Source organism: Trachurus japonicus, chromosome 5, assembly GCF_045865225.1.
Source record: "Trachurus japonicus isolate A0001 chromosome 5, Traja_1.0".
Lineage (NCBI taxonomy): Eukaryota > Metazoa > Chordata > Actinopteri > Carangiformes > Carangidae > Trachurus > Trachurus japonicus.
The window spans coordinates 17,498,490-17,510,640 of NC_140911.1; the positions used below are offsets into that span (position 1 = coordinate 17,498,490).

Consider the following 12,151-nt stretch of genomic DNA (forward strand, 5'->3'; position numbering starts at 1 on the left):
CCACTACCCACTTTCCTTATACAGACAAACTGAGTTTGTCATTGGGCAGAAGAGGAACGTGCAAATAATACTTCAAGTCACACTGAGGTGGTGGCCTCCTTCCTCCCTCCTGCAGCTAGAAAGAACTGAGATGAAGTTGGTGAACCTGAAAGAGGCTACAGCCAAGACTGTTCTACATGGGTGGGGAGGGGGCGAGACTGTCATCCTGTGAGGAAGAAAAAAAAACAAGCCTACAGATTGTCTGTGCAGCAGGTTATTATGACCCTTAGGGAGATTTTGTTCATGACATCTAGTGGTTGTAGTAATTGTGAGAGAAGCCAAGATAAAACTGCAGTGACCTATAATAAAAATACAAAGAGCACATCAGGAGGATGTCGTGGTGGATTCCCATGTAAAATCAACAGTTGTAACATATTGTAACAATGACAACATAAATCATTTTGTTTTGAGAAACTCTAGTGACACTGTTTTAACCCCGACCATGATGATCTTTTACCAAACAATTACTGTTGTCATTGCAACAATGGCAAAGAATGTGGGTATGCTACTGTCAGTACAGTTCACATGTTCATTCCATACTAATGTATGTGCACTTAAAGCAATAGCAACAAAACAGAGCGCACAACATGAGAGCTTCCTGCGGTGGGCAGAGAGTGAGTGATTGTTAAGCCTCTAACATTCATGGATGAGACATTCTACCAAGCAGACCAATCACAGCTGTTACGGTCTGCATCACTATGACCTGGAGTTACATTTTGTAGTTACATATCAGGCTATTGATGCGTATTCAGCCCCAGTGTGTGGGTTGGTGAGGCCTGATCAAAAAAAGTGACAGGATACACAGACACACACATATTCACATGCACACCTCTGCAAAGGGAGTGTGTGCAGTGTATTCTTCATGTTGCGTACTAGACCTAGATATGTCCACAGGGTTCAATTTACGTTTAGGTAAGGCTCCAGGAAATGAATGCAGGTCAATTTAATGGCCTCTGAAATCAAGAAGATACAACTGTGTGTGTATGTGTGTGTGTGTGTGTGTGTGTGTGTGTGTGTGTGTGTGTGTGTGTTTGGGAGGTGAGCATCTTTTTATTTAGCACATTCAATTAACCCCAGCACACCCATTTAATACCAGTGCCTGTGATAGATAGGGTTTATTTTCAGCCGGGGGATCAGGAGTCAGTTTTGCAGAATGTAACCGTTGGGTTGGTGTGATCACTCTCTGGTGTGTTCCATGGTGTTTATCAGAACATCCACTCACTATTTTCTATTCAGTGTTGATGATCAGTCGACCTCTAACATATAAAAACTGCATCCTATTTCCTTCTAGTCTGCACAACCTCGATCACTCACTGCCCTAAGTTGAGCTTCCCACAGTGCAATGCATTACTTGTTTATTTATTCATGTATTTATTTCACGTGTCCATTTGGGATGACTATAATTTGATTTTTTTGTTACCAGGATTTCCATTATGCCTCAGCTGTGAGTAGAACATGTACTATTGCCATGAGGTCAATCAGTCAGCTGTGGACTAATATTGCTTGCATGATGCAGCTGCTACAAGTCCTTTTCTTTCTGACAAAAGAGCCACAGGCATTTGCTTGGATCAGTTTAAACGCTAAAATAAGACAAGGTGAAAAGCTAGTATATGTTTGGTGAAATTCTAATTTCATAGATGTGAATGTGTTTGACAAAATCACTGAACAGATGATTTGAAGACAAGGATTGAGCTGTGATTTCAGCTGTATTTACTGTAAAATCATCACCCAGAGAGAAAGGCCCAAGGCAATCTTTCTTATACAGTAATGTCTCTCTCTCAGCTCAGTCAATAGCTCAGTCTTTACTCACTTCTCCAGAATGTAACAGTCTTTTATCAGTAACAATTTTTCATGTGTAACTCCCTCCGTTTGATATGTAGAGTTGGTCATAGTGATATGAAGCCTTGTTACTGATGGCTTTCCTGTCTTCTTTCTCTGCTTTCTTTAGTAATAATCACACATGTAATGAAATCTGCTGCAACGGTGAAATGGCTCAGTGTATTGGAAGTGCTTCTCCTCCTCCTCTTCCAAGCCGCTCAGGAGGAAACGACAGCGTCTCAGGCTTAAAATTTTGTTAACTAGTGGTGGAAATATCTTTCATTCAGCCTGCTGTTGTGGACCAGCCTAAACCCTACAGGGAGATTTCAATCAGATTTTTAAATCCACGCTCTACAGACATTAGCTATACTATCAGTGGAACAAGTTAGTTCTGCTGATTCCAGCTGTTTCCATTGTGTCTGATATCCAGGCTCGCTGCTCTCATTACACATTTGATAAATGATTTGCCACATTCACACTGCTATGCTCACCTGCCACCAGCCCAATCGCGGTGACTGAGGTCACTGGCTTTTTATTGGAGCTCAACACTGTTCCAGTTCAGGAAAACGTATAATGGGCAGAAAAACCCAGGGACTTACCTGACACACGAAAGCCTCAGTGGACCTGTCACTCTCATTCTTTTCTTTCTCACCTCTTGACCTCTCAGTGAAGTGAGACATGTTATCAGCCTGGACCTGTTACTCCAGATATTTCATGTTCCTCATTGTGGCAATACCAAACTCTTAGTTTAACTGCAGAAGAAAGAGAGGAAAAACAAATCTTAAAAGAAATTTGACTATCAAAGAGCAGGTACAAACCACAGTGGTAAACTTTTCCAAATCACATCTTACCTGCATGTTGTATTTTTCTTCTAATTAAATAAACCTTGTTTTTTTTTTTGTTTTTCTTTATATTTGCCTGATAATTTCCCAGAGGTGTCTTGCGTGAATGTCGACAGGGGAAACTTTAAAAAGCTATTATTGTTTTTTAACTTGGTCTAACTGTAGCCAGCGTGGCCCTTGTTTTTGTCGACATAATTACTCCTCCTTGGCTCTACCTGAACTGCAGTTCACCTTAATGCTAAATGGAGTAATTAGCCTGTGGAGACCACCTCCACCAGGCTACAAATAGATCCTAACCCACAGAGAATGTCTGGCATCACATACTGCTGTGAACCACAGGTAGACAGGCCTAATGAATGGAGCCTCTGTATGTGTGTCTTTGTGTGTGCACATTTGTGTGTGTGAAGTAGAAAATGGGAGACAAATTAGAAATTGTACCATAGAGGTATTTGTGTGACTTTATCTATTGATAGCTTTCACGTGACGTCACGGCCCGTATGGAACGCCCCCCTGGCGGTCAAAACAACCCTCTTCCCCGTTACCCGCAGGCTTAAAACCATAGATTTATATGGCTTAAAACAAGCAGGAGTAACACAAATGCCGGACGTTTGTTGTGCGATCGGGTGCACAAACCGCCGCGGAGAAAAGCCGGGGTTGTGTTTTTACCGTATTCCGTCCTGTAAAGACAACCCATTGAGGAGAAGCCTGTGGATCAGCGCCATCAAACGCGACTCGGTCCCCGGGGATAGCAAACCATGGCAGCCCTCCAAATACACACGTATTTGCAGCGAACACTTCATCAACGGTATGTAATGCTCAAGCCTACATTCAAAGTATATCTGTACATTAGTTATCATAGTTTTAGCCATAAATCAAATCATTATGTCTCCATTTTGATGTGGTTTGTCAGCGGTTGACAGTTAGTTAGCTAATGTTAGCTTATGTTAGTTAGCTAACTAAGACTGAAGGATGCCTTGGATAACGCAAATAAACTCATAAAGGAGGGATTTGGAGATCCTGTTACAAGTATATTCAGTTGAATAGCACAAAGACGAGATGTTACACTTGTGTTTAGAATGATACTCTTTGTTTTTCATGAACACTGTATATTATTTATCCTTTATTTTTTATTTACGTCTTCATAGTAGGCTACTCCATCCTTTCTGTTTGAATAGCAGTTGATTAGTGAGAAATTGTTTAACTAGTCAGGAATGATAACACATGATGTGAGGCATGCCAGGCCACTTCAGGCAAGAAAACAAATACTGATCAGCTGATCATTGAAATGCTCTCCTCACCTGAGAACGCCGGGCACGCTATTTAAATCCAGCTGCTTTCCTGGCTACTGCTTGTTGCTGCTCTGGCTGACTATGCAGTTTTCTCAGTCCCACCACCTCCCCAGCATCCACCTGGAATATCCATTCCTGTCTGTCTGTCTGTCTGTCTGTCTGTCTGTCTGTCTGTCTGTCAGAAAATAAAGTAAAATGAGACAAAGCCTGATGCCAAATTTGCTACAGCCATGTTTAAATTATTTATGTTATGTTATAATGTGAATTCAAGCTCTGTAAATGAAATTCAGTTCAATTAATTTTTATTCTAACTTTTTTGCATGAACTCTCTTATTATAGGTGCCAAATCTGATGACCCATTGTCCCCTGACTGGGTACCATCTGTCTTTACACACACACCAGCCACCAAGAAGAGGAAAAGAGAGAAAGACATGGAGAGGTTTGAGCATCACAACAGAATGAAGAACAAGAGGGCAGAGGAGAAGAAGAAGCAAGATGCTGTGGATGTCCTCCTAGAGTTGTCATCAATGCCTGATGCTGAGCCGGCGCCACCTGCTGAGGATGAGCAACAGTGTCAAAACAGAACATGCAACGAAAAGTTTGAAAGGTTACAAAGGGAATGTAGCCAGCTCAGGGAAGAAAACCAAAGGTTGAAAGACATTATTAAATCGGGAACATTTGATGAATTGGCTTTTGAAAGTCAGGATGAAAAAGTAAAAACAATGACTGGAATCCCATCATATGCCAAGCTACAAGTACTTTTAACATTTATTATATCATTTCTACAGACTGCTACCCTTCTTTCTCCATTTCAGCAACTTCTGTTAACTCTAATGAGGCTGAAAATGAACCTTTCCCTTTCACTGCTCAGTTGTCTTTTTAGGATCTCAGTTCCAACTGCCAGCAGAACATTTCGAAACACAATTGAAGTGATACATGCAAGGCTTGTCCCAGCACTCGTGTTTTGGCCAAATCGAGAAGAGCTCCAGCTATCGATGCCCATGGTATTTAGACAGGTCTTTCGTAGATGTGCCTGTATTATTGACTGCTTCGAAATTTTTATTGAAAGGCCAAGCGACCTAAGAGCAAGAGCACAGACCTACTCAAAATACAAACATCACCATACCATGAAGTATCTGATTGGCATAACACCACAAGGAACAGTGTCCTTCATATCAAAAGGCTGGGGAGGCAGAACATCAGACAAATACTTAACTGAGAACTGTGGTTTTTTAGATCGCCTCAACCCAGGTGATGTGATATTGGCTGACAGAGGCTTTGATGTGGCAGATTCAGTTGGTCTGTACAATGCTGAGCTTAAGATCCCAGCCTTTACAAAAGGGAAAAAGCAACTCGGTCCCGTGGAGTTGGAGTCTACACGAGGACTTGCATCAGTACGGATCCATGTAGAGAGAGTTATAGGCGAGGTTAGAAACCGATACACCATACTTCAAAGTACAGTAGGAATTCCAATGTGTGAAGCTGAGCACTCAAAAGGTCTGATGCCACTAGACAAAATAGTCCATGTGTGCTGTGCACTGACAAATGTGGCTCCCTCAGTTGTTCCTTCAGGCTAAACATTAAAGAAGGGTTTACACGGTGGATTTTTTTCAAAAATGAAATGATGTCTGACACTGATAAACTAATACTTTAATACTTCAAAAATATTTATTTCATGTTTGTATTTCAAGTTGAATTTGTCCATTTCATTTTTTTTTTTTTTTTTACATTTTTTTCCATTTTTTTACACACCTGTATACATTTTTACATGTTTTGGAACACTTGCTTTGTGCTTGTTTTCATTACACAAGCTTGTATAAGACACACAAGTGTGTAACCTGTGTTAAATAAAACACTTCAAACTTATACTTTTTTTCTATTTCCCTCTTTTGTTTAGCTATTTCTTAAACACAGTTGCTGCATTTGCAACTTGACATTTTCAAAAGTGTGTTTCAAACAACATTTGTGCATGTACTGTCTTTCACAGATTCCTGACTTACACTCAAGTCTGTCATCATTATGCAGGACAGGCACCCCACAGTAACATCCTAACCCTAACAGGGACAAAGTACCACTGAAAACACACAAAACACACACTGAGCACATGCACACACACAGTGGCCTCCTGCAAATTTCCACATACAGTATCTCACAAAAGTGAGTACACCCCTGACATTTTTTGTAAATATTTAAGTGCTGTCCCATGAAAAGATATAATAGAATTAAAAAGAATGTCAGGGGTGTACTCACTTTTGTGAGATACTGTATTTTCACACAAGCATGTATAAGACACACAAGTGTGTAACCTGTGTTAAATAAAACACTTCAAACTTATACTTTTTTCCTATTTTCCCTCTTTTGTTTAGCTATTTCTCGCACACAGCCGCTGCATTTCCAACTTGACATTTTCAGATGTGTGGTGTCAAGTTTCAAACAACTTTTGTGCATGTACTGTCTTTCACAGATTCCTGACTTACACTCAAGTCTGTCATCATTATGCAGGACAGGCACCCCACAGTAACATCCTTTGCCCTCAGATGGTTTGGTGGTGTGTGATGTAAGAATTGGGGCTGTGAAGGCTTTTGCTAGTAGCTCTGGAATGATGCACTTCTGGACAAGTGTGTGTACCTTTTTACAGATGGTGTCAAAAAAGACAGTATCAGGTAGGATTCTCTCTATGTGAATTTCACCATTGCCTCCCTCCCCTGGTCCCCAGACAGCAAAGTCACAATAGCTAGCCTGTGTAAGATGAATCTGTGTTTGCACCTGATAATAATACTGATGCTCCCTCTTCAATGAAAGTTTGCCCTCAACCTCTTGTAGACAAAATGTGCGGTCATGTTTGCTCTTCTCCATCAATGTGCTTCCCTGAAGGCTGCTGGGTGCCTTCACCTCCAACAGACCCATCTCATGACAGTCACATGTTAAAATGCCATCTGGGGATGCCCCTAACCATGGGTATTTGGGATTGATGACCAGCCCTCCCTTCCTGATGGACAGACTTGTGTGGTGGCTCTCCATCCTCTTGGCATACTCCTCAACCACCTTACTCTCGTGTTCAGTGCCCCATCTGAAAAAAATGTATGCATGCCATAAACATCGGACGGTAATAAATGATAAGCACAACATTGTTAATATCACTGTGACATTATTACTGTCAGGTATCACTGCAAGCAAGTTTTTTTTTTTATCAGCGGTCGTGGTTTAATGATTGATGTATTACTTTGATAATCGATAAATTGTTTTGATTATTTTTTTAAATGTAAAAAGTTCATATTCTATAATTCCAGATTTTCAATTGTGAATGTTTTCTATTTCTTAATTTGTATTTTACCAGAAAGTGGTATCTTTGGCCAGATTTGGCATATCTGATTTCAACATTGTTATGTGCTGCTCCCATACAAAGTAAAATGGATATGAATACCTGAGAGAGTGGGGTGTATTGTTGCCTGTGGTCTTGTAGGCCACAGGGTAGCAGATCTTCTTTATCAGCGAGACAGCTGGTTTTTCTGGGTCAGTGTGGCAGGCTGCTCGGATGTTAGATGCAGTTACCCTTCCTGCCCTCAGGTCGAACCACATGGCACACTTTGATTGAGGCCTTGTTTCAATTTCTATTGCATGACACTACAAATGAACAAGGTAGAGTTAACAAGTTAGTAATATGTAACAAATGTAAACAATGATGAAATAACATTAGAACATGACAGTATTGGATTATGTGGGGGAACTAGTTTCCTACATATTTGCCTGTGATATTCCTCACTTTTGACTGACTGACTGACCTGTTCTTCTGTTATGCTTAACCCTGTAAAGACCTCCTCACTCTTTGCCTGCAGCTCTTGGTTTGACAGTGACCTGTGCTCTGGCTGATAGTTCTTGGTCAGGGGTTCAGGGATACTCAGGGTCATGGCCCGGGGTATGTACCTCTGTGCATGGCCAGAGACAACAGACAAAACGGCACTTTTGAAGGGTTGGTTTTCGTCCTCTTCTGTTAAGTGGAGCATTTTATAAAATGCTCCACTTTCTTCTGAGGTCAGAGGTGGGACTTTGGCAGGGGGAAGGGCAACAGATCCATCAGCTGATCTCTTTCGCTGGGCTTTTGTAAAATCTATCTGGCTCCCTGGTGCATAGCCTACTGTCTTGATAGCTGCAATGCTGGGCTCATTCCAGCAGCAGGCTTCTTCTGTACATGTGGTGCCACTCTGTTTGCTTACAGCTGCAAGCAGGGCATACAATGTAGCTCCTACATGTGAACAGACCTCTCCAAGACCTGCCATACAGGTGCAATGACCAAAACGCACCAATCCCTCCTTCTCCACAGCAACCCAGGTTGTAAGTGGGGGCTCATTTAAACTGTATGAATGGTTTACCTGGCATTGGAAAATAATATTTGATCAGATTTATCTCATATTAAATGGCTTTATCTGACAAAATAACACACTGACTACACACTGAATACAACGTCCCTGAAACTGACCCATGACGTTATTTAACATTAACGTTAATTTGATTGCTAGTGTTAGCTAAATTAGTAACTGTTACTCACCTTTGCTTTTACTATGAAGAATGTCTTGTCCTTCACCTCCCAAACAGCAGCGTTATGTACCCATCCTGATCGGAAATACCGATAACTTTCGGTGCTCTTGTACGCTTTCATTCTGGCCGCGGTGTAGGGTGACGGGTTCTCGATCAGGTAGATGTAAACATCGCCAAACTCGAGTTTCGGCAAGGTGTTGGTGGTGTTTAATGGCTCGAATAGAGCTGCCGGTGCTGTGTACGGGTCACAGGTGCCCAACACTTCCAACTTCTTTCGATACCTCTCTATCTCGGCTGCCGACAGGTGATTTAAGTGGTTATTCTGTTGTTTGTCAACAGAAACTCCGTTACGCGTCGCCATCTTGGAACGTTGTTTTGACCGCCAGGTCCCTGGGCCGTGACGTCACTGAAAGCTATCAATTGGTAGGTTTTTGGCTATAGGCCACAACACTGGGCCTAGCCCTATATGAATGTTTCTGACTCACTGGCTGACTGAGTGACACCGTCAGTCAAATCACTTTGGGATTTGGGTGTTCTGGTGCAAGCTGGGTTTTGTGTTGCAGTGCTGGCAATTACCTCTAAATTTACATACTTTTTTTCTACTGGCCACTTTGATCACAAGTATCATCACTACTGAAGGAAGCAGAGGAGAAACTCTAGGGCACACCTGACAGAGAGAGCAGGAAAGAGAGAAAGAGAGAGGGAGAAGTCATCAGTAACAAGGCTCAATACTATACTATTATAAACTCCACATATCAAACAGAGGGAGTTACACATAAAGACTTACCTCTGATAAAAGACACTCCGGAGTTGAAGTGAATAAAGATCAACTGGTGGAGTGTGTGGGCGTGTTGCTCCAAAGTGACATTGTTGGGACATCTCAAGGCAGCAGAAAGTGATTGACCAGGAAAAACCTAGTCTGCTGCAAATACTGTCTCAGACTGGAGCTATAAGTTTACAGACCACTTTATGGCAAATTAAGCCACAGTCTTCATGAAAATGTACCCTTTATTTAAGTAAACTGCACTCATGTTAAACAAAACAGTCAGAAAATAAGAATCACTACAGGTAATGCTGTGTAGTGATGGTCAACCTAAAGTTACTATTATGGCATTTTAAGCTGTGACAGTGTTCGGTGACAGGGTTCTCTAAGTGTTTACTGGCATCACTGTAGTGGTCACAATTTAGGGCGGTGACCTCAATAATAGGCCCTTTGTTGAAGGACCTAGTTGTTCATATTTGTTTTGATGTGTGACTGTTAGTGAAATATGGCATAATAGTTTATCCATCACAGGGTAGAAATGAATAATACGTGGTGGTAAGAACATATCTTTTCACACCTTTTGAGCAATAGGGTAAAATCTTGCCTCACCATACAGCCTAGGACATGCAGTCATGCATTCTCTATTTTAGAGTACTGAATAGGACTTATTTTACTCAAAAATACAAGGTTGGGACTGTAGGACAGATGATATATGTGCTGGAGATGCAGGCCACGCTGTTTCATATTGGTGCATAACTTTAGGTTACACACAAGCAATTGTATTATTTATACGTATACTACAGACAGATCTCAGCATGAATCCAGCACCATGCATGCTAGGTACTGTAGGTATTTAATCACTGGAAGTTAAGGTGAGTTTCTGGCTCAAACTAGCCATAATATTAAACAGGAAACAGAATAGTGTCAAGGCATTGAAAGTCAAAAGAGCGTATGAGTTTAAATGGATGGATTAGCTGGATGTGGCTTCTTATGACCCACACCCTAACCACAGAGTTAATAACAGTCTGGATGTATTCAGGAAAATATGGAGCCCAGATATGAAAATTTAATGAATTAGGCTACATGTACTGTATCACCCTCTAAAGAGTTGATGAGGTGGTGTCATCTTTTGGTTATTATGGCTTATAAGGAGCAATGCAGACAATCTCTGTGCATGAGACGGAAGCACATAACACAATGTAGAATTTGAGAGCCTAAAATTATATTATTGCAGACTCTCTAAGCAAGACTAGAAGAATATTCATGAATAAGTGAAGAACAGAAAGTTTTAACTGCTACAAAGTGTTTTCCAGCTTTGTTTTCTGCTCGAAGGAGGTTTTTTCAAAGTTTTCAAATTAATTAAATAAAAAGTAACAGTGCATGAACACATTTAAATGTCTGCTTGCTGCAGGGGTTGTTTTCATTTCATTTCATTTCAAAAAATCAACAAAATATGTAATTTACCCAGAGCAGCCAAAACATTTGCATATAACTCTGATTACCTGTGTTAATACCGTCCTTGTAAATGTGTTTGTATGTGACAGTTTGGTTCAAAAATGATCCTCAAGCTCTCGCATCTCTCTCACAGTTCCTCTGGCCACACTATTCTGCCGAGAGACACTATAGGCCTGGCCTACTAGTAAACTTGAGCTGCTCCAGTCACTGTGCGCGTACACTACCTGTCTAGTGTAACACAAAGTAAAGTGTATTAAATATAAGGCCCAGTTACATGGGCAACGTGTTCAGGCTGAACACAACTTTAGAATTCTTATCTTCTTCTTTAAACACCTATGTTACCAAATAACATTTTAACCATTAGCCTAAAATGCTTTTTTTGAAATGCAAGACTCAATAGTTAGGCTATTTATCTACATAACCTACATCAATACAATCAATTATAGCCTACATACATTGCTACTTGAAAGAAATATGAACGTAAATAAAGTAATATCAAATGAACTATAGGCTATGGCCAGAGCAACAATTTTACAGCTAACATACAGCTACAAACAAAAAGCTTTGTGCCTGCAGGGCGAACGTGACTTTTTCCAGTGTGAATTTCTCTGTTGCTATTGGCTCTACAAACCGTCAGTCATGAGGGGCGGGCCTTCTTCTTACAAGACGGAATCTGGTTGGCTACTGCCGGCTGGGGGCGGGACACCAGAGCTGTTATTGGTCGGGCAGATGTCAATCTAAACGTCAGTGTAACCGCGGTGTGAGACAGGTACCTAGCAAACTTCATGACCGGAGCAGGAGGAAAATGACTTGCCTCTCCCTGATGATTGGTGAGGAACCAGCAGCTGTACCTCGGGATTTTTGTTGGTGGATGCCATGGAATAATGTAGGCCTAACGTTAAATTAGATACAAATACTTTGCGAGACTGGATTAACTGGACGTTTGGCAATATAACAAGATCATTTTTTTCCCCAGAGTTTTTTTTTTCTGTCTGTAGAGGAGGATAATATGAACCTTGAAGATACTGGGTGAGTTGAGTTTGTTTTTTTAATGGACAGTCAGGCCTTGATTAGCTGCTGTTATGGTTGTATCTTGAAAAAAAAAAGCACTGTCCTAGCATGTCTTGGTCTTGGTTTTATAAATGTCACATCAGTACACGCAGACTTTAAAGTTTCCGCCGTGGACTAAGGGCTCAGCTACGAAGTATTAACAGGATTAGCATTAGCTATAATTTAGCTGTGTCTCAGGGCCTTGCTTATTATTACGTTAATAGTGCCTCATCCTTTTTACGGGATTTACATTGAAGCTGCAGTAGCCCATCTCTTGTCACATGTATATTGTTGGTATACAGTTTAATTTAATTCAGACCATAAAAAAAAAAAAAAGAAGCTGACAGGCATTTGTTCAG

The 12,151-nt window shown here is 41.0% G+C and overlaps 3 protein-coding genes across 3 annotated transcripts in view; 2 read left to right on the forward strand and 1 right to left on the reverse strand.

The window, feature by feature from the left end:
• LOC146987410 (receptor-type tyrosine-protein phosphatase gamma-like) overlaps positions 1–12,151 on the forward strand; it is a 421,581-nt gene that overhangs the window by 51,576 nt on the left and 357,854 nt on the right. The window lies entirely within an intron of this gene.
• LOC146987411 (uncharacterized) lies at positions 3,297–5,565 on the forward strand. The gene is made up of 2 exons (XM_085777837.1): positions 3,297–3,504; positions 4,328–5,565. The coding sequence occupies exons 1-2, from the start codon at positions 3,297–3,299 to the stop codon at positions 5,563–5,565; spliced, it is 1,446 nt and encodes a 481-aa protein (XP_085633963.1).
• On the reverse strand, positions 6,664–8,885 carry LOC146987412 (uncharacterized). Its single transcript, XM_085777838.1, has 4 exons — positions 8,535–8,885; positions 7,413–7,612; positions 6,803–7,058; positions 6,664–6,693 (listed from the first exon to the last, which is right to left on the reverse strand). The coding sequence occupies exons 1-4, from the start codon at positions 8,883–8,885 to the stop codon at positions 6,664–6,666; spliced, it is 837 nt and encodes a 278-aa protein (XP_085633964.1).

Coding starts and splice junctions, on each gene's coding strand:
- LOC146987412 (XM_085777838.1), bottom strand. CDS start 8,885: ATGGCGACGCGTAACGGAGTTTCTGTTGACAAACAACAGAATAACCAC. Junction 7,613..8,534: donor TCTTCATAGTAAAAGCAAAG/GTGAGTAACAGT, acceptor GTTCATTTGTAG/TGTCATGCAATAGAAATTGA. Junction 6,694..6,802: donor GCACATTTTGTCTACAAGAG/GTTGAGGGCAAA, acceptor TCTGGGGACCAG/GGGAGGGAGGCAATGGTGAA.
- LOC146987411 (XM_085777837.1), top strand. CDS start 3,297: ATGCCGGACGTTTGTTGTGCGATCGGGTGCACAAACCGCCGCGGAGAA. Junction 3,505..4,327: donor CAGCGAACACTTCATCAACG/GTATGTAATGCT, acceptor CTCTTATTATAG/GTGCCAAATCTGATGACCCA.